This window comes from Sus scrofa, chromosome 13 (assembly GCF_000003025.6).
Source record: "Sus scrofa isolate TJ Tabasco breed Duroc chromosome 13, Sscrofa11.1, whole genome shotgun sequence".
Taxonomy (NCBI): domain Eukaryota; kingdom Metazoa; phylum Chordata; class Mammalia; order Artiodactyla; family Suidae; genus Sus; species Sus scrofa.
In genome coordinates this window covers 101,173,496-101,193,982 of record NC_010455.5, presented here as the reverse complement: position 1 = coordinate 101,193,982, position 20,487 = coordinate 101,173,496, and the positions used below count along the sequence as shown (strand labels likewise).

Sequence of the window (20,487 nt, the reverse complement as noted above, 5' to 3'; positions counted from 1 at the left end):
TTTTTAATGAGCAAACACTTACAAAATGATTAATTTTTAAAGCTATTTTAGCTAGTCTTTACTATTCTTTCTCTGTGTTCTCCCTGAATTAAACAAACATGGGAATAGTTCCATTTTGTTAGGAAACAAACCTCCAACAGAATTAGAAACATTTGAAAAACACTTGCCAATCATATCAGCTATTAGCCTCACATTCACATGGAAAAGATTTGCACACATTTTTACGGCACACAGGAAATCTTTAGTAAGAATATATTTATTACAAATCTCATTCATATTTTGTATACAAATATTATTTAAAGGGCACGAGAAATGCCATCATAATGCTAAATGAAAAAAAGCTGGCTGCAAAATTAATAGGCATGTGCCCTCAAATACATATTAATATTTTTAAAGGTGATTAAAACAGGAATTTTTGATTCTAGCTGATATAATTTTTTATTTTTCTGTATTTTATAATCATGAAAAAAATGAAGTTTTTTTGTTTTTCAGTAGCACTACCCAGTGTTATCTGACTCATTCCACTGAACCCTAACTACAGTGTTGAAGACACAAGTTTATGGTGAAATTCCAGGATTTTCCTCTGGGTACAAAAGGAACCCAGTAAAAATGCTGTCATCCTCAGCACTGACATATACCCCATTCCAATCTTTTGAAACTTCCAGCCAGACTTGGTCCCCTGCTCTTAATTTCAGGATGATAAGGAGAGAGGTCTGGTCTATCTCATGACCATAGAGCGTTTCTCTAGACTTGAACTGCTTCCTATTCCAAGCCACTAGGCTGATCTGAGCGGGTCGGCCCCTCACAGTGACATGGTAGGAAAAAACATATGCCCCAGGAACACTACAGTTAAATTTCCCAGTAACAGGGCTGTAATTCCCTTGGTCATTATAGAGAACCTTGTCAAATTTGATAGGGGTGTTGGGGGGAGGGAAAGGCTTGGATAAAGTGGCACTGAAAGCCGACCGGGGAACTCTGGCCACCTCCCCCTTGGAGCCCTTGAGCCCCCGGGAGCCCTTCTTCCCAATAGACCCGCGGACACCTTTGCTCCCGAGCTCACCCTTCGGCCCTGCAGGTCCCACAAGGCCAGGAGGACCCAACTCTCCCTTTTCTCCCTTAATTCCCAGATCACCTTTGGCCCCAGGCGGGCCCTCTAGGCCTCTTTTGCCTTCTGTTCCAGTATCTCCTTTACTACCTTTTTCTCCTTTCATGCCCACTTCACCTTTTTCTCCTTTCCCCCCCCTCTCCCCAGAATCTCCACAGTAGCCCTTATCTCCCACCTCACCCTTCTCTCCCTTGGCCCCAGGCTCTCCGTTCAAGCCTGGTGCACCCATAGCCCCTCCATCTCCTTTATCTCCTTTGGTACCGTTGGCACATGTGTCCCCCTTTGAGCCTTTCTGTCCTTTCACTCCTGCCAGTCCGATGTTGCCTCTATCCCCCTTAGGACCAAGTCCACCTGAAAAGAAAAATTAAAATAACACTTAAGGCTTGCATAGGGCAGGACCAGTGGGCTATTATCAGAGAGCTCGTAAAAAGCAAGCAAAACCTCCTAACTGGTGCTGGAAGCCTGATTCTTGCCTCAAAAATTGCAGTGACTAGGAGACTCTTAGTTGAGCCACTCATACAAAGCTAGTGGGTCATAAGGGGAAGAGATAACGCTACCCAAAATAGCTTATATCTCATATAGCCAGTTGGTTGGTTTCACTTTTAAGATGATTAAAAAGTATTAGAACTATCGTTGCCCATTGTATTACATTACTCTTTGCATTTTGGCCCAACCTAGATATTCTCCTAAATCTATGTGTTGCCCATCCAAATCTAAATCTTGCAGGCAAAGAAACTGCAGTCCAGAAAGATTTAGGGATTTTTTTCTCCCAGGACAGCTAGAGAGGAGCATAGCTCAGATATTTTACCACCTCCAGACTCCTAGACTAGTGTTCATGACACTCCATTCAATCAGAACACTGAATTATTAAAAGATTAATAGCAATTTATATTTCCATCTTACATCCCGGATAATGTTAAATACATTTATATTTCCATTGTACACTCCTGATAACTTTAAACACAAACAGAAAGAAAATTAAGGCTATACTGCACATGTGACTATACACAATAGATATGTCATACTCTACCTGGTTCTCCAGGTTTTCCTGGGTACCCTGGAACTCCGTTTGTTCCTTGGTCCCCACGTTCTCCCTTAAGTCCTAAAATGATATCAAAATTAACTTTTTTCCAACTATATGAGCTATGATATAACCAACACCCATTTCACAATTGTGTCATATTTCAATACTTCCTTTACTAAAATGCATAAAGATAAAACAATCTGGAAAAAGAATTTATTGAACATCATTGGGAATATTTTATTCCAACTGATAGTAAACCATTTAAAGGATATTTGGGGGAAGAGTCAATCTCTTCAAGCAGAATTCAGCTTTTCCCTCAGCATTCCGTAGCTCTTCAAATCTCTCACAAAACTCATGACATTCTGCTTCATGTGTCTGTTTGTGCCTTTTCTATTATGAATTTTGAATGATAGTTAAAAGTCCTCTTTTTCACATTCCCCACAATGTCTGAGAAATAGTGCCATCACCACATAAGTTGAAACAGAGTACAACACCACAGTTAGCTAAAATCATTCATAATAAAAACCTACCCAGGAAAAAAATATATTGTCCTTGACATACACATAGCATCAAAGAAAAGCTAATTTTCATTTCATTTGGAATTTTTGTTTATCTTTGGACAAGTAAAACTGAAAATTCATGTTTGAAAAAAAATAAAAAAATATCTGGGCTTTTAGATATTTGCCATATTACCAGAAAATGGATTTTTATATTGGGATTTTTATACAGTGCAACCACTCTAGATTTATTTTAATTGTAAGTAATAATAGCAAAAATAACAATAATGATAATAGCTCATTCTTTTTGAGCATTTACTTTGCACTAGCTAATGTTCCAAGCTCTTAACATGAATTTTTAATTTAATCAATATTGTTATTTAATATTAATTTGTATTTGATATTAAAGCAGCCTCTAACATAACAGGGAGGCCCACATAACACATTTCATTGATTATAACATTTTTCATTTACAAAAGTTTGTAGTATCTCCCATCAAGAAAGGTAGAGTAGATATTTTTGTCACCACTTTATCTCAGAAGTAGCTGAGGTATGAAAATGTTTAGAGGAGTTCCCATTATAGCTCAGCAGTAACAAACCCGACTAGTATCCATAAGGACGTGGGTTCGATCCCGGTCCTTGCTCAGTGGGTTAAGGATCCTGCGTTACTACGAGCTGTGGTATGGGTTGCAGACCATGGCTTGGATCCTGAGTTGCTGTGACTGTGGCATAGGCTGGCAGCTGTAGCTCCAATTCGACCCCTAGCCTGGGAACTTCCATATGCCACAGTTATGGCCCTAAAAAAAGACCAAAAAGAAAAAGTTTAGAAAGTTGTACAAACAGGAATTCATATAATATTGGTTGGCATTAATTTACAATCTTTGACTTATAGCAAACATTTTTTTTTTTTTTACTTTTGCCAGGGAAAAAGAAATCCTAAATCAAATTCAAAGTCATAAGAGACTCAGCCAGATTTCATATGACCAGCTAGAGAAATCCTACCACCAGCAGCTCAGCAGCATTTTCTAAGTAGCTAACCCCTCCATTATCATTCCAAATAAAATTTAAAATTTGGAAGTTAACCTATAGGCCATCAGGAAAACGTCTGTAGGCCTTTGAAGAGAACACAACTGCAAATGGAACTGAAGGATCAATTCTATTCCTAGTCTTTGTCAGTATTCATATACTGACCTTCACTGCACAGTGATTCTGACTCTCAAGTTCCTTTAAAGAATTTAACTGCTTACAATTAACTTAATGATGAACCAGAATGCAGTCATTTGACTCGTTTTTTTTAACTTCCAATCTTAACCAAGAGTCTAAGCTAAGAAGAAGGAAAAGGAAAGTACACTTGCCACTTTATAGAGACTGTCTAAATGGATTTCTACTTTTGATCCTTCATCAAAGCATATTCTTAAGAATCTTATTTTATAATACTTCCCTGTTTTTTTCTTCTACTTCCAGAAGTCTAACTTCCAAAATGTATGAGTCACTGGGGAGGTTCATCACTCATCTTTATTTCACAGGCCTTTCTGCTAACATAATTCAGCCACAAAAGGATTAAATGTTTCCGAGAATGAAAATCGCATAACTGACAAGTGTGAAGTAGCTCTCTCTTACCTTAGCATCTTTTTTTGAGTAATTACTTCACTGAATGTTCTACTAGAAATGAGTTAGGCAGTTCCTGAGCTATGTGGAGGGTGATGTATAGATGATATTAGGTCTTTTGACATGTGACACTGAGGCTACAACATTTAACTTGATGGATAGATGGTATTTCTACAGGCTGGTGGTATTCACTGAGGAATTTCTAAATATCCCAGTGAATCTATAACCTTCCCCAAATACCTTGAAGCACTTATCAGAATCAGGGATTTCCCAGAGCAGAACACCCTCTTTGCTCATATGCTTACGGAATTAGAGAATTTCTGAGCTGGAAAAGATCTATGAAAGCACACATAACTGCAAATCTTCTTCAAACAAGTATAACTAGACTATAGTCTAAATAGTCCATTTCCCTCATTTTCCACATGAGGTCAAGTGAATGGCCCAGTTTACTAGAATAAGCTTGATTTCTTTCATGTTAACTCAGCTCTCTTCCCACCATGGACGCTGCCCCTGATTTGAGAGTAAGCCAAAGGATATATCATATTTTCCTTAGCAAGTAGGCTCTCAGAGGAATGGCTGCTCTGGTTAGTGTTATCTAGCATGCAAATAATCTGCATCATAAGGAATAATTCAAACTGGAGTATAGAGGAAAGGACTTCCCCAGAGTCTATGCCCTGAGGCTCCCAGTCACCAGGTCAGCTGGGTAGCCTACGAGAAATAGAAAAGATATATGGGGTGTGTGTGTATGTGTGTGTGTGTGTGAGAGAGAGAGAGAGAAGGAGAAAGAGAGAGGTTACCAGGCAAGTTTAAAGGCAAGTTTAAAAATTTCTCAATTAGCTATTTATAAAGTTAACTTTTTTCTAATTATTCAATGAATTTTATTACATTTATAGTTGTACAATGATCACCACAACTCAATTTTATAGCATTTCCATCCCCAAACCCCTAGCCCATCCCCCACTCCCAACCTAAGTTAACATTTTTATATCAAATTTCACCCACAATGTAGTTTACCAAGTTTTTACATTTTAAAAAATTGATTCACCTATCAGAATCTGGTATTTACTTAGCAAGCTGCTCTTCTTAAAAATGATGCAGAACATCTCTTTGAGTTTTGACATGAAATGAACATAATTACCTACCCTTCTCTCCTTTCTGGCCTTTTGGACCTTGGGGTCCAACAACTCCTGGTGGCCCTGGGATCCCTATAACATCAGCCTCTCCCTTAAAACCTGGAAATGAGATTTAAAAACCATCAGAGTAGAAAAATTATCTTTTGAAATTCATTAGTTCAAAAAAGCAGTCATTTTATTGAGACCAATGACTGTCAGTTTCCTAATGATAAAATCTGGGTGAGAATAAACTATTACAAAGTTCTAAGGACAATATTTTTGTCTTATTTGCAATTTTGTACTACCTGAATAGATAAATTGAGCCCATTAGTACTTGTCACTGAATTCATGGAAGTGATCAAAGGATTCGGAGAACCATTGCTATATTAAACAACAAGAATAAAATGATTATTTGACTCTTCACCTCAGATGAACCACACTTTCAAACTGGAAGTAAAACCATGATACCTAGCACTTTGGGTTTTCCCATTCCTTCACTTAAGGTGTTAATTTAGGAACTGCTGCTGAGGCCTCTGACACACCAAGCATTCTGCCAGGTGTCAGGAATCAGCCACCAACATTCTGGCAGTCCCTCCCCTAATGGAGCTGAGAGTCCATGAAAGAGAAACATGAAACAAATAACCACACAAATAAATAGAAATGTCCACACTGTCGTTAGTGACATAAAGGAAAAAAGGAAGTTCCTATTCTAGATTGTGATTAAAAAAAAAAAACTAATTTATGGGATCAGAGGAGACCCATGGCAGAGTGGGGTGGGGAGGGAATGGAATTAAGCTAAGACCCAATGAACAAATTAGAATTTTCTGAGACTAAAACAAACAAACAAAAACCATAGGTGAGGATTTCAGGGAAAAACAAGAGTAGAAAAGACCATGGCATTTTTTAGGAAACTGATAAAAGAGCAATGTGGGCAGAGCTAGCCATTAGGGTAAAGAAGGCTGAGGGACAGGAGAGGGTCAGATGGTACAGTGCTTAGACCTCAGTGGGTGTCCTCACCCATCCCAGAAGTCCAGGTCCTGTTCACTTACCTGGGCCACCCAGAGACCCAGGCCTAGGAAGAATAACCCTTCATGCAACCCTAGCCATGTTCAAGCATAGGAATTGCTTTACAACCCCTGACTGGAATAATTTATAGCCAGTTCTTTGAAAGTTAACCATATAGATACATGCACTCAATTAAACTAATATTTCATAGTAGTTATTATAATTAAGGAGAAAATTATATTTAATCTGTTGAATTTCCTCTTTGAAAGAACACTGTATTTGTTTGGATGAAAAACTTTAATAAATTGCTTGCAATGGAGATTAAGGCTGAAGGTAAGCTTAAGTAGCCAAAGGTGGTGGTGAAGCTCCTATGTCTAGGAAAGAAAGAAGAGCAGAGAGGAAAGGAATGGAGCAGAAACAGGCAGAGGAAACCAAAGCAAGAGCTATGGTAAATTATAATTCACTGTGATGTTTCCCCTTCTTCTTGACCCCCAAAGGCCAGGTTAGCACAGGGGGCACATAGTCACTGCCTGTAAGGCTGCCCCTTCTGTCCAGGTAAGGCCTACATCTTGGTGAGTTTACCATAAATACCGGAAGTCTGGGCATCATAGACTAGGAGGGTCTTGAAAGTATACAAACCAAGTTTGACTCCAGATCCTACACTCCGGTGGTACAGCCTCTAGAGTTACCTAAAACTCTTTGAAATGTGATTAAATCATCCACTGAAATATAATAATATTTTAAACATTTTCTACAAAGATTAGAAACAACATCAAGTGCTTAACAGTTTTTGGCACATAGTAAGTGGCTATTATTATAACTGAACTAATCAGAGAATCTGGAAATAAAATTTCAAACGGAATTTTACCCTTGCGAGCTATTAGATATAGCTATATGCTCTAAAATACTTTCATTCAGAAACTCCATAAAATTAGGCTTATGATTTTTAAAGTCTATATTATTTACATTAAGTAGATAATACAAATGTGATGTATGCAAGGTGTGTGTTGTTCATGTGGCCAAGAACCAAGAGAAAACGAAGAAAAATTTAAAGCGTTGGCTTTGAGCAGATTTATTTTTGTTTTAAAATTTGTTTAATGTTGCTCTTATACTAGACTTCTAACTTAAAATAATATTTTTCATAAACTTGTGGTTACCAAAGGGAAAAGGGGATAGGAGAGGGATGAATTAGGAGCTGGGGATAGGCAAATAAACTATATAAAACAGATAAACAAAAAAGTCCTACTGTATAGTACTAGGAACTATATGCAATATCTTATAAACCATAATGGAAAAAGAATATTAAAAATATATGTGTGTGTATGTATATCTGATTCAGATTGCTGTACACCAGAAATTAACATGATGTTGTAAATCAAATATACATCAATTTAAAAATTAATACATAAATAAAAGATGAAATAAAACAATGTTGTTGAAACACTGGTAAAGCTAGAACAAGTATCTTTGAATAGTAAAAATAGGATCCTTTCAGGCTCAGAGTATTTCAGAAGAGATACGGAAAGACTCCTGCTCCAGCTAACTGGAAAAATATACACACTTTATTGAGCATTTATTCTACTCCAGGCATCCACTGAGACCTTATATGTATGATCTCATTCAGTTCTCTTGACGGCTCCATGAAGCTGGTACTATTTCTTACGCCATATGATTATTTTGGAAACTGAGACTTGGAGAGGTAATGGAGCTTCCCCAAGGTCAGACCATGATAGACTTGACATTCTGAACTCCCAAACACTCTGCTCTGTGGCAGACTCAGTCAGACAAAGATATATGAGCATGTCAGGCAGGCTAATAACTTGGCACACCTTCAAAATATCCGTGTATTTAGGGGAGAGGCTGAGCTCTGAGAACAGCCCAGCTAAACCCACCACTTGATAAAACAAAAGCTCTTATCCTATAGGCCCATGACCCTAGAAGACAGTTTACCCAAAGCTGTGTTTACTTGACCCCTTCCTCCTCTCCCCAAGCAGCTTGCCAGCCAGGCATGATACTAAGAAAAATGCTAGTAAATACGATTTTTTCTCAGTCTCATTACATTTCCAGTCATGTTTTAGCAACTCTGAAATCTTGGTGCCCCAGATCCCTGCCCACCTCCTTTACCCTTCAATTCCACATCCACATAAACACCAATCACATTCCCCCAAAATTTCCTGCAATGGGATGAAATGAATGAAAAGCTTCATGAGAATGGAGAATTCCTGACTTTATAACTTTAAATTCTTCACGCAAGACAAATATTTACATGTAATTTTTTCAGGGAATAGTAGATTTGCTATTATAGTCTGATCTCACTTTTACCTTGAATTCTCTGCTGTAGGACATGTAAAAGCTGAAATGTATTACAATAAAAGTAAGAGTATATTCATACTATAATACATTAAAGCAATCTGAAATTTTGAAATATTTAACCAAGATATTCAATAGAGAAAATTGCTGGGCAAGGGTACAGTGTTGCCTCAGAATTTCAATGAGAAGCAAACTGAATCCTGCCTTTATTCTCCATCTCACAGGCATTCCATTTCTAATCCTCACTACAAATAGCACTCCAAAAATCCATCAGTACACATTCTTACCAGACCACAGAATGTTCATTTACCCTTTTATATCAGCCATTAATGAAAAGACTATATAACTGGAAAGACTCCACACCAGGGCTGGGCTCGTAGGTGCAGTCTCTGCTCTAACCAGCACCATCCAGTAGGACTTTCTACAGTGATGGAAATGCTCTGTATCTGTGTTGCCCAGTATGGTAGCCATTGGTCACGAGTGGCCACTGAGCTCTTGAAATGGGACCAGTGTATGAGGGACTAAATGTCTCATCTCATTTAATTTTCATATTACTAGCCACACATGTGGCTTTGGCTACCACCTTGGGCAAGAGAACCCATTTGTAATGATCACCGCGTTACACCTAGGCTTGTCCCATTCACATGGCAGTGTAGAAACCTTGAAGCGATTCCACCACCAATCCACCACCTCTCACTCTAAAGAGGCACAAGTGAGAAATAGAGGACTTTGTGTATTTTTAAATACCTGGCTTTCCAGTCTGTCCGAGTTCTCCTTTTTGCCCTGGTCCAGATGAACAACAATCACAGCAGTTCAAGAGGAAATCAGCCGTGTCCAGAGTGAAGTTTTCAAAGGGAAAGAGGGTGGCATCACCAAAGGCAGAATCGAGGGCTGAAGGACTAGGGGTTGGTTTTGCCATTTTGGCCACTTCTGTGACAGGGCTTTTGTCTTCTTCTGGAGGTAGGCCACTAGATGGCTTTGGACCCTTCAGCATCTCTTTTCTCTCAGATTTCTTCGTGAATTTGGTAAAAGGTGTGGTCTTTGCTATTGCATCCATACCAGCAATAGCCAAAATAATTAAAATGGCACAAAACCAAGAAAACATCCACATATTTGAGGCTAGAAGAAAGGTATAATAGGAATATATACACATATTACAGGAGAACCAAACAGAAAGACTAAGTGATATAGATATATACTTATATGAGAGAAACATATACACATACATGAACCATAAGAATGGACAATATGCATAATATTAAATAACTCTTTAATGTATTCTATATGTAAATGTAACTCGAATCACAACATAGTATTTTATTTAAAGTATTTATTTTAAGGAAAATTTTACTTCAATTCTCCTTTCTGGTTGTTTTCCTACTGTTACATGTACAAAGATATTGTTCGCCATCATTTAAATTATCTTGCTAAATAGCAAACATGATCTATAATAAATGCAACATGACTTAATAGCTCATTTACCCTGAGGAAAAAAATAGGTATAAAATCCTGACTGACCTCATGCAGATTTATAGGAATCAAATACATTTGTATGAGAGGGAGATGAAAAATATTGAGCTGAATAGTTTATTTCAGCAAACTCAATTATTTCAAGAAAAAACACTAATAAAAGAGTCTTAAAATCTATTCAGGATAATGGTCTTGTTGTGAGACCAATCTTTTAGAATCTGTGCAATAAATGGAGACAGAGAGAGAATAAAAAATCATAAATTTAAATATATGCTATGTCTTTAGATTCTTCACGTCATTTAACTCTCCAATTCTTTGCTTTATAATTTGAGTGGGTTTTCTTAAAACTCACATTTATCTTTGTAGTATTTTAATGAGCCAAATAGTAGTTATTCTTATTAAGGCTTTTATCAGTGTTCAAAGGGATATACGAAATAAGGTTCCTGATGAAGTAAAATTTTGATAGCCCACAGTATTCCATTCTCTAGCAACTCCCAGCAGTCCAGGGGCTGCTAAAAGATAGCCAGGATTGGAAATGCATGATTTGTCTCTGGAAATGGAAGGAGTGATTAGGACAAATAGTAAGAGCATAAAGAGAATGGAAATAAGGATAGTAATAACACCCATTATTTATAGAATTCCCGACTAAGTAAGTGCCTTACATTACATCAATCCAATCTGCTCTCAAAACAGCTCTGCCAGGTAGTGACACAATGTCACTCACCTTCACAGATGAGGAAACAGGAGCTAAGTGGTTACAAACCTTGTTCAAGATCATACAACCTATGTTATTAATTCAGAACTTAACCCACGTCTGTTTAATTTCAAAGCCTCAACCCTTTCCCACAAATCATGTGGCATTTATAAGGATGAGATTAAAGAACAATAAATCCAAGGGTAGGATCAGCGGAAGAGCTATGGAGGAGACATATAAATCAAAGCAGATGAGAAGGGACAAAGGATGCTACATTTCCAAAATCTTCTAAAGATCCCAAAATGCTAACTTCACTTCAAGATGCCTTTGCTACCATATTCATCCATTCAACTGATATTTACTGGATATCAACAGTGTCACAAGCACTGAAAAATTATATGTGGTGACATATAATAATATATAATAAGTCACAGTCTCTGTCCTCAGGGAACTGACAATCTAGTAAAAAAGATGAGAAATAACAAAAGCAAAAAAAAAAAAGTGTGAAGGAAAGGTGATTATAATGCAGCCCTCCAAATATAGATCCTGCCCTCCCACTCCCCCACCCCTGCAGGACTGAGTACATAAATATTGTTACTATGTATCAGTGCACTAAATTCAGCCCTAGTGTTTAAATATAAAATAATTCAATTTTCATTAGTTCATACTATTGCATTCAGTGAAACATTCATTTGTTCAACATTTATTTGAGCATCTAAGAAGTGTCAGGTCCTTGCTGGGTCACAGCATATAAAGACAAGTAAAATGCAAGCCCATCCCTAAGGATCTTCTCTGCAGTAAACATACAATTGTGGCAACTATCCAAACTGCAAAATTATGCAAAGAGAAATATTGGTAACTTTCAATTTTCTTACCATTTTGCTATAAAAATAATTTGAGTTTGCAGAATGCTGAGTATTAATGCTCTAAGATGTGGCTAATGTTATCTTAAACACATGAAGTCATAGGGAAAATAACCCTTTTTTTCTCCTAAACATACCTGGGTTATTCTTCTATGCATACAAAGTACTTTTCACCCTGAAAACATGTTGTGATAGCCCTTTGTTAAATCAGTCCTGACATGACAAATAAGAGATAGCTGTTGAGACAAGGAGGGGAAGGGAACTGACACTGAGATCATGACAGGCACTGTCCAGGCACTTTATAATTGTTACTGCAATAATGCAAGGTAAGATTTACTGTGCCCACTTAATGGATTGTAAAACTGAGACACAGATATGTGTCTTCCCAAGATCACAATATTAATAAGCAATGGAGCTGGGATTAAAACCTAAATCCATTTGACTCTTAAGTCAGCCCATGTGCCATACTGCTGGGGTTAATGAGAGGTCAGAGATGCTGCAGAATAAACTGAGTTAGACCCTTCACAGAGCTCAACCCTCAGTGGAAGAAATGGGGTTTCCCAAAGACAGGAAATGGGAACTTAAGGGAAGAAATGAGGAAGAGGAGAGGTAAGAAGTCTGGCTCTGACCCTGGAACATATTAGTGTGAGGCAAACAAATTTGCAGAGGGAAACACAGCTCATCTGACAAGATGTGAAAGGACTGCAGAAAAGAATGAGAGCTAACTGTTATTAGGAAAATGCTCAGTGTTCCTATTTGAGAATGTGAATTGTCCTCATAAATGTTTTCCTTGCATCGTGGCTTCTTGCTCCCAATTTAAATACAGATGTTAAAGGATATGGAGTTCCCATCATGGTGCAGTGGAAATGAATCTGACTAGGAACCATAAGGTTGGGGGTTCAATCACTGGACTTATTCAATGGGTTAAGGATTTGGCATTGCTGTGAGCTGTGGTGTAGGTCGCAGACGCCGCTTGGATCCTGCATTGCTGTGGCTGTGGCTGTGGCCCACAGCTGCAGCTCTGATTGGACCCCTAGCCTGGGAATCTCCATATGCCGTGGTGCAGCCCTAAAAAAAATAAATAAATAAATAAAATAAAAAAATTTAAAGGATAGCAGTCAGAACTTGAAGACTATGATGAGGCTCCCCAAGAACTTGAGATGAGGAAAACAGGAAGCCCTTTGAAAAACATTAGTGTGAGAGTTGATAGCAATCTGACTGATGGTATAGAGGTATTATTTCTTTTGAATTAGATTTTTTAAGGTTTGTGTAAAAACATAAAAACCTAGCCAAACAATCTCCACAATGGGTCAAGCAAGTAAGGGCTTCTGACCAAATTTTAAGTCACTAGAACAATAAAGATAACTCAAATAGTAAGTGTGAAGTTTAACACAATATAAATGTTAACAGAGGGGTTGTAAGTAAAGATCTAAAAGGAGATTGAGGTCCCCAATCAACTAAATACAGTAAAATTCTTTTACCCAGTACACATTTCAAGAATAGAAAGTTAGGGCTCTTTTGTTTCCAGGTTTCCAGTGCCTAGAGTAATACACATCCCATAAATGTCTGCCAAACTGAAATGAAGTAAATGTAGTAGATTGCGTTATTGTCTGCACTTTTCCACCCTTCCCTGTACTCACACTCTTTGATATGTGGGGTTTGCATTGTCTTCCACAAAAGAAATGATGTCTATATCCCAATCCCTTGACTTTAAATTCAGCCATGTGACTTTAGCCAAAGAATGAAATGGAAGTGACAGGGTGCCTAGATCTTGAGAGTACGTCCATGTTTTCACTTGCTCTCTTGCACTTTGGTCATTGCCAGGTTAAGGATATACATGGCCAAGCTTGTGGTCACAGAAGAGGCTGAGAGATGTGTGGAGCAGAGCAGCCCCAGATAAGCTGCCCTAGCCCAACACGATCTAGATGAAAGTCCCCAAACTGACCCACAGACACATGAGTGAGCCCTGGTCAGAACAGCTGAGACCAATCTAAATGAGACAGCCCTCACCAATCCCACAGACATGTTCCAGTTATCTATTACTGTGTAACCAAGTACCTCAAACTCAACGACCTAAAAAATCATTTTAGGACTTCCCATGTGGCTCAGTAGTTGAGGATCTGTTGTTACCACAGCAGTGGCTTGGGTTGTTGCTATGATGCAGTTGAGATCCTTGGCCCAGGAAGGAATTTCTGCATGCTCTGAACATGGCCAGAAAATAAATATATAACAATTTTATTGTAGCTCATGATGTCACAGGTCAGGAAGTTGGGCCTGGATTATTTAGGTGATTGTTCTGCTCCTTGAGGCATCAACTAAGGTCATTTAGCAGTATTCAGTTGGTCCATGGGCTAGTCTGAAGAGGCCTCACTGCAAATCCAGTGTCTTGATAAAAGTGGAAAAAAGCTGATCTCATCAATTCTCAATAGTATCCCTAACACACTAGTCTCAAAACTGTCAAATTTCTTCAGTCAGACACTGGGTTTCCCAAAGACAGTGTTCCAAGAACATGGAAGCTACCAATCTACTTAGGCTATACCTGAGAACTGGAACAGCAATAGTTTATTAAATTCCATTAGCTACAGCAGTCACAGAGTCCAGCCAGGCTCCAAGAGAAGGGGTACACACTCCATCTTTCAATGGAAGAAGATCCCAATACTCTTCGGCCATCTTGAATCCACTACAGACACTCAAACTATAGTTTGTAAGTCATGGAGTGAGTTTGGGAAAGATTAGGCAGCAAAAGCTAACTATTAGCAATAAATAGTTCCAGCATCTATCCTAACACTGTATCTGCTGCCATTGACACCAAAATGACTAAGGAGACTCCAGGCACCCCAGTCTTATCTTTACCCTGCAGCAAGAGCACTCTAAGTGCCCCTCCCCCTCATCCATCAGGCCCCCAAAGTCCTGGAAGTTGCACTCACTGTAAGTCCTTAAGCAGAAACTGGGCCACCCCTTCTTGAGATGCTATTATAAAAGATCTTGAAGATTCTTCAAACTTGAATGGCCCTTCTAATGTTGAAAGTCTACAATGTGGTTTTATAACAGCCAATATTTTATCAATATATGTAAATGAGTTCATACCCTAAAATCACATTCTAAATACTGGACACATTATATTTCTTCTAATTCTGTACTCTTCTCTCTCATTAAGTTAGTTCCCCTGCTTAAGATAATGTTCTTTAAAGAATTACTGGTTCTTTTCCCCAAAAAAGTGAGATATAATAATGTATATTTGTCAGATGACTGGCAAGTTTTATATTGAGGCCAGGGCCATGGATCATAAATAAATTTAATAACTGACTAGCAAATAATATAGTATTAGAACTAAAAGCCACTGGCTTTGTAGAAAGTGAGTCCCAAGTACAAGATTCAGATCTTCTATTTATGAGTGATTTGTTTAGGAGCAAGTTACCTCTCAAAGTCTTGGTCCCTTAGTTCTAAAATGGAGGTAATCATAGTAGATACATTTGTAGGGTTGTGAAATTTAATGATATAATGCATGAAAAGCTGTTAGTAACTGCTGGCTATTATTTTTAGTAAGGATTAGAGCTAATGAAATTAACTAGCCAAAAAATAGTATTTTAAAGCAGTAACAAGTATTTCCTGTTTTCATATTGTGTCAGATTGGCATTTGGCACAATTTCCATCCTTTGTAATTCTGTCCCCTTCATCCTACAGACTCAAAGCCTAAGAACTACTTTTCCCAGAATCTCTTGCCATCAGGGCTCCAGTTTAGTTTCTGCTGGTAAGAAACAGTTGCATGGGATATTGAAGACAGAAAGAAAGCAGAAGCCATTTTAGTTCTGTGAGAAGCAGATGGTGACTGCCTGGACTTTGGCAGATTAAAAGTTTTGCAATGTTCTCTGGCACAACAACATGATTTCCTGCCTTTCTTGTGTAGGTGGCTGTGACCATCAGCAGCAAAATCCAGATTCTCTAAAGGCTGGTGGCATATCTGACGGCTAGTGATAGCACTTTCTGCCATGGGCTCCTTTCCCTTCAATGACTGCATAAGCACTCAATTACCTGTATCAATCCCTTTCTTCCTGACATACCTACAGTGGTCCCAGACTAAATCTTGCTAAATCCTTCTTCTCCATTTACTTTTACTTCCACTTATCTTATTGTAAACTCCAGGCTGCCTGCTTTAGCCTGTCTTATATCCAATCCTACATTCTCTTTTTTCTTAACCCTCATCTAGCCACAGCATTGTAATCTCTTAGAAACTAGCTGGATCCAATAATATACCAAAAAGTTTTGTCAAAAAAATCCTCCCACAGTATTCTGAGCCTGCAAGTAAATCATCCACCCCAGTCTTATAGCCCAGTTTCATTTCTGAATGCTAATACTAGTATAGAGACTTTTGAAACAACTGAAAGCACATGGATTAAGTGTGGATATGTTGTTGGGCTGCAACCGTGATGCACTTCTTTGACCTTGTGTAGAGCATTCTCCCACTCTGACACTTGTATAGTTATGTAAGATCATAAGATGAATTTTTACATATATAGCATTCCTTTCCAATGCAAATAGTTAATTCTAATTTCTCATATTTCATTATGACCAATATTCCATGTGGTGCCCCTTCTTGTACCCATGTTTCACATTCATTTGTTCTTTCATTCAGTCAACAAATGCTTATTAAACACCATTCCGTGTAGACATAATATCATGTGCAGGACTTATAGAACAAAATATCTGCTGTCATATAACTTACATTCTATTGGGAGTAGCAAACATCTGAGGGTAAAAAAGAAAAATCAGCATTTCAGACTGTAATAAGTCTGTGGAGAAAATAAATGGGGTAGTTGATAAAGAGTGACATAGAAAGATTGTTTCAGACAGGTGGCTGGTGAAAGTGGTACTTAAGCCAACAGAAAGGCCTAAGGAAGGAACACTGACAAATCAGAGCAGCCAGTGTCAGGAAGAGCAAGGAGAAGAGCTTTCCAGGCAGCAGGAGCCTTTGTACAAGAGAAAGAAGGAAGCCAGGAGACCCTAACTGTAGGGGCTGAGAGAGAGAGACTAGTATGATCACCCATGATGCAATCTGCATGGTGATGTGGACCTTTGTGAAGATGTGGGGTTTATTTACAAGCCATAAGAAGTCACTGAAAGTGAAAGCAGAGGAGAGTCCCTGGCCATGGTATAGAGGTGGCTGCAGGTGTGTCAGAATAGGCAGTGAAAGGACACAGGAGCTGCTCTGGTCCAGGCAATAAGGCATGAGGGTGGCTTACAAGAGCTGGCTGACATTAACTCACAACAAAAAGATCAATTCCTTCTGGAAGACAATCGCTACTTTACTTTCTCTCTGAAAAGTACATCTTCAACTTAGTTCAATTAGAATTTAACTTCATATTTTGACTCGAGGAGGTTTCTTAGCATTGTGGTTTTAAAACACCATTTTGAGAAAATGAGGATAAGAAGAAAGCAATCGGAGGCTCAACCTCTGTGAGGGTAAACCCCTGAAGAATACCATTAATAATTATTTTCCGGGAGTTCCCATTGTAGCTCGGTGGTTAATGAATCTGACTAGGAACATAGGGTTGCGGGTTCGATCCCTGGCCTCGCTCAGTGGGTTAAGGATCCGGCATTGTCATGAGCTGTGATGTAGGTCACAGAAGAGGCTCGGATCTGGCGTTGCTGTGGCTCTGGCATAGGCAGGCAGCTACAGCTCCGATTGGACTCCTAGCCTTGGAACCTCCATATGCTGTGGACGTGGCCCTAGAAAAGATAAAAGACAAAAAATAATTATCATTATTATTTTCCTTTAGAAATACCAGGTGAGGTTTAGTTATTGGTCAAGGTTTGAGTTTAAAATATATAACTAATCAGAAATAAGTTTGCATATACTTAGCACAACCTAGACAAGATGTGTTTTCGTGGAAATGATGCTTGTTAAATTTTGTCACCCTAAGACCAAAGTAATCTCCAGCTTCTCGGAATGGATTTGCTGAGCAAAGCAAGATCTCAGACCCAACATCAGATATAATAGCTTGAGAAGTTGGTCTGAGGGGCTTCCCCTGCATTGAGGAATAGAAGAAAAGAGCAAGTGTTATAAGAGGGCTGAGCCCCAGTCAAGAGACGGGATGACTCCAGGGCTTTTTCTCAAGATGTCCCCTTTGACCTTCCCACTTAAACAAGTAACCAAGAATGGAGGTGAGAGTCAGGAGTGGCAGGCAAGAAGGATGACTAACATCACACTCATTTTAGGCATGTTTACCCCAAGGTAGAAGGACCATAATATATAAAGATGTCAGGAAAAGGGAAATGGGGAGGGCCAGTTGCTGCCACTTCCTTCTCCTTCCCCGAGGGCCACATCCATCAAACAATCCCCTGTTTTACTTTACAAAGTACCTGGTGTTGAACTCTCAGTGCTATTCACTCATGAGGGTGAATTAAGGAGAATTTCTGAGAAGCTGTTTTCCCCTGTCCTGATGCTTCTAGCAAACTCAGAAAAACGTTCTCAAGCTCAGAGTTGGAGTTTGTATGCAAATATAATCCCATCAAAAGGAAGGAGGAGAAACTTTGTAAATACAGATTCCTATTATCCACTTCAGTTTTTAAGGGCAACTCCAGAGGGACTATAATCAGCTCTGATAAGCCTCACTCATCCCTTTGTGTTGAGAGATGCAGCAAAAGCATCATAATTTCCATTATCCAGTGGGAGGCTATTTCTCCCAGAGTGTCAAAATAAGTGAATCCATTACAATTTTATTAAGCACATTGAATATAACATTACATTGTACCAAGTTAAATGCTTCTTGTATTTAATAAGTATGCAGTAAAATAAAAACATATTCTCAGCATTTTTCAGTTAGATAAAAGGGATTAGCTTTGGTTCAGTTTAACACCATTTTAAAAAAAAGAAGAAAAGTCCAGCAGCCAATGTGGATACTTTTTTCCCCTCTGTGCATGCCATCTCTTTTTCACCCCTCTCTCTTCCTCCTACTCTGTCTTAAATCCAGGTAGTGTGACAGGAAGCAGAGTGGCAGGTAAGGCCCCCAGCACAGAATTGGGTGCCAAGAAGGAATCGCATTCAGAAGAGCTGGGAGCAATCAAGCTAAGGCAGGACAAAATAATCACTCAGGTGACTGGTTGGTGGGAAAGCAAACTCACCCACACAGATGGGTTAAGTAGAGCAGTTATAAATGTACATTAAATTTACGCGTGAAAAGAAGCCCTGGCTCTACATCTGCATAACCTAAAAGAAACCTTTAAGGATGGGATTAGGCAAAGGCAAGAATGAAATTCTTGCTAGTCTGTTTCATCTTTATTTCCCTCACAGAGATTCCAAGTATGTCTTCTGTAGCAGTTTCCTATTTCAGGGGGAGGGAGAGAGGAAGTGGGAAAAGGGACAGTGTGAATGAGTAGGTGGACAAGGAACCAGCTTTGCAGGCTGATACCTTCCACTGATTGTAAAAGGCAGAGAGTAACTGTGTATGAGAGGTGGGGGATGGGGTTACATGGGACATGTACTTTCTGCTCAATTTCCTATAAAGCTAAAACGCCTCTAAAATGGACATAAAGTCCATTGATTAAAAAAAGAAAAAAGCAATGGTGTCCTAGCATAATTGATTTGTTCACTTACTTGTTTATTAGTTGGTCCTGGTGGCAGTTAATAATCTATCAAAGTTGCTGTTAAAAAATTGAGTTTAAATTTTACCTCTACTTAGGAGTTCCCATTATGGCTCAGAGGGATAAGAACCCAAATAATATCTATGAGGATGTGGGTTCTATCCCTGGCCTCAGTCAGTGCATTAAAGATCTGGTGTCATGGCCACAAGCTGCTGCATAGGTTGCAAATATAGCTCAGATCCACTGTTGCTGTGGCTGTGGTGTAGGCCAGCAGCTGTAGCTCTGATTCAACCCCTAACCTGGGAACTTCAATATGCTGCAGGTGTCATGCTAAAAAGAAAAAAAGAAAAGAAGAAATATATCTATACCATAATACATTTTTGTTAAGTGTTGGCATATTAACAAAAATTTATGGTAGAGCCAAATTGGGTTCCATGTTAGAAACTGTCTTCACAAAGCAGAGATTTCACTGAACTTTTCAACTTCCTTGAATAAATTATTTATATATCCATCAAAATAAATATAACTAAACCTAAACAAATTGTTTCATCTTTCTAGAGACCAGGCAGAATGCCTGACGTGGGATGTTCCTCTGTAGGGAATTATTATGGATAGGAGTAAGAGCCAGCTACCTCCTGCTCCACCGGGTCGACCCAGAAGTTAGTCAGAGGTTCCCTGTTGGGGAGGTTCTAGAGAAGCTTCAGAATACAGACTCAAGCAAATTGGAGGGTTTTAAAGAAGAGAAGTTTGTAATAACCTATAACAGAAAAGAATCTGGAAAATAACATGTAAGTACATATAACTGAAGCACTTTGCTATATAACTGAAACTAACACAACTTTGTAAATCAACTATCCTTCAATAAAATAAAAATAAAAATAATAAAGAAAAGAAGTTTGTGAAGCAAAAGGTATTTTTCAGATAACATGATAGATGACAGTTTTCATCACTAGCAGTTTATCTTCTGTTAAGATCCTTGCTTCTCAGTGTTGAAAGATTTGTATTGATCCTTTTATGAGCTTACCCTGCATACCTAAGCAACTCAGGTATGAAGCAAAGCTACTAAAGGTATGGCATGAAATAAATGCTTTATTATAAAAAAAAATTTCCAGTTACCAAACCTCCATGTGTCTTCAATCACTGCAGTGTTTTAAGAACTCCCTTTTGTAAAATCTAGTTCCAAACCTATTCCTGTGCTCTGAATGTCTTAAAAACAAA

General features: G+C 38.5%; 1 protein-coding gene across 1 annotated transcript in view; it reads right to left on the bottom strand.

Annotated features, from left to right (window-relative positions):
- Positions 273-20,487, bottom strand: part of OTOL1 (otolin 1) — a 53,544-nt gene continuing 33,329 nt past the window's right edge. The window contains exons 2-5 of the mRNA XM_003358658.2: positions 9,409-9,780; positions 5,377-5,466; positions 2,136-2,207; positions 273-1,456 (exon numbers count right to left, since the gene is read on the bottom strand). Of these exons, the coding sequence (XP_003358706.1) occupies positions 558-1,456; positions 2,136-2,207; positions 5,377-5,466; positions 9,409-9,772 (1,425 nt within the window). The 5' untranslated portion in view covers positions 9,773-9,780 and the 3' untranslated portion in view covers positions 273-557. The remainder of the gene's footprint in view (positions 1,457-2,135; positions 2,208-5,376; positions 5,467-9,408; positions 9,781-20,487) is intronic.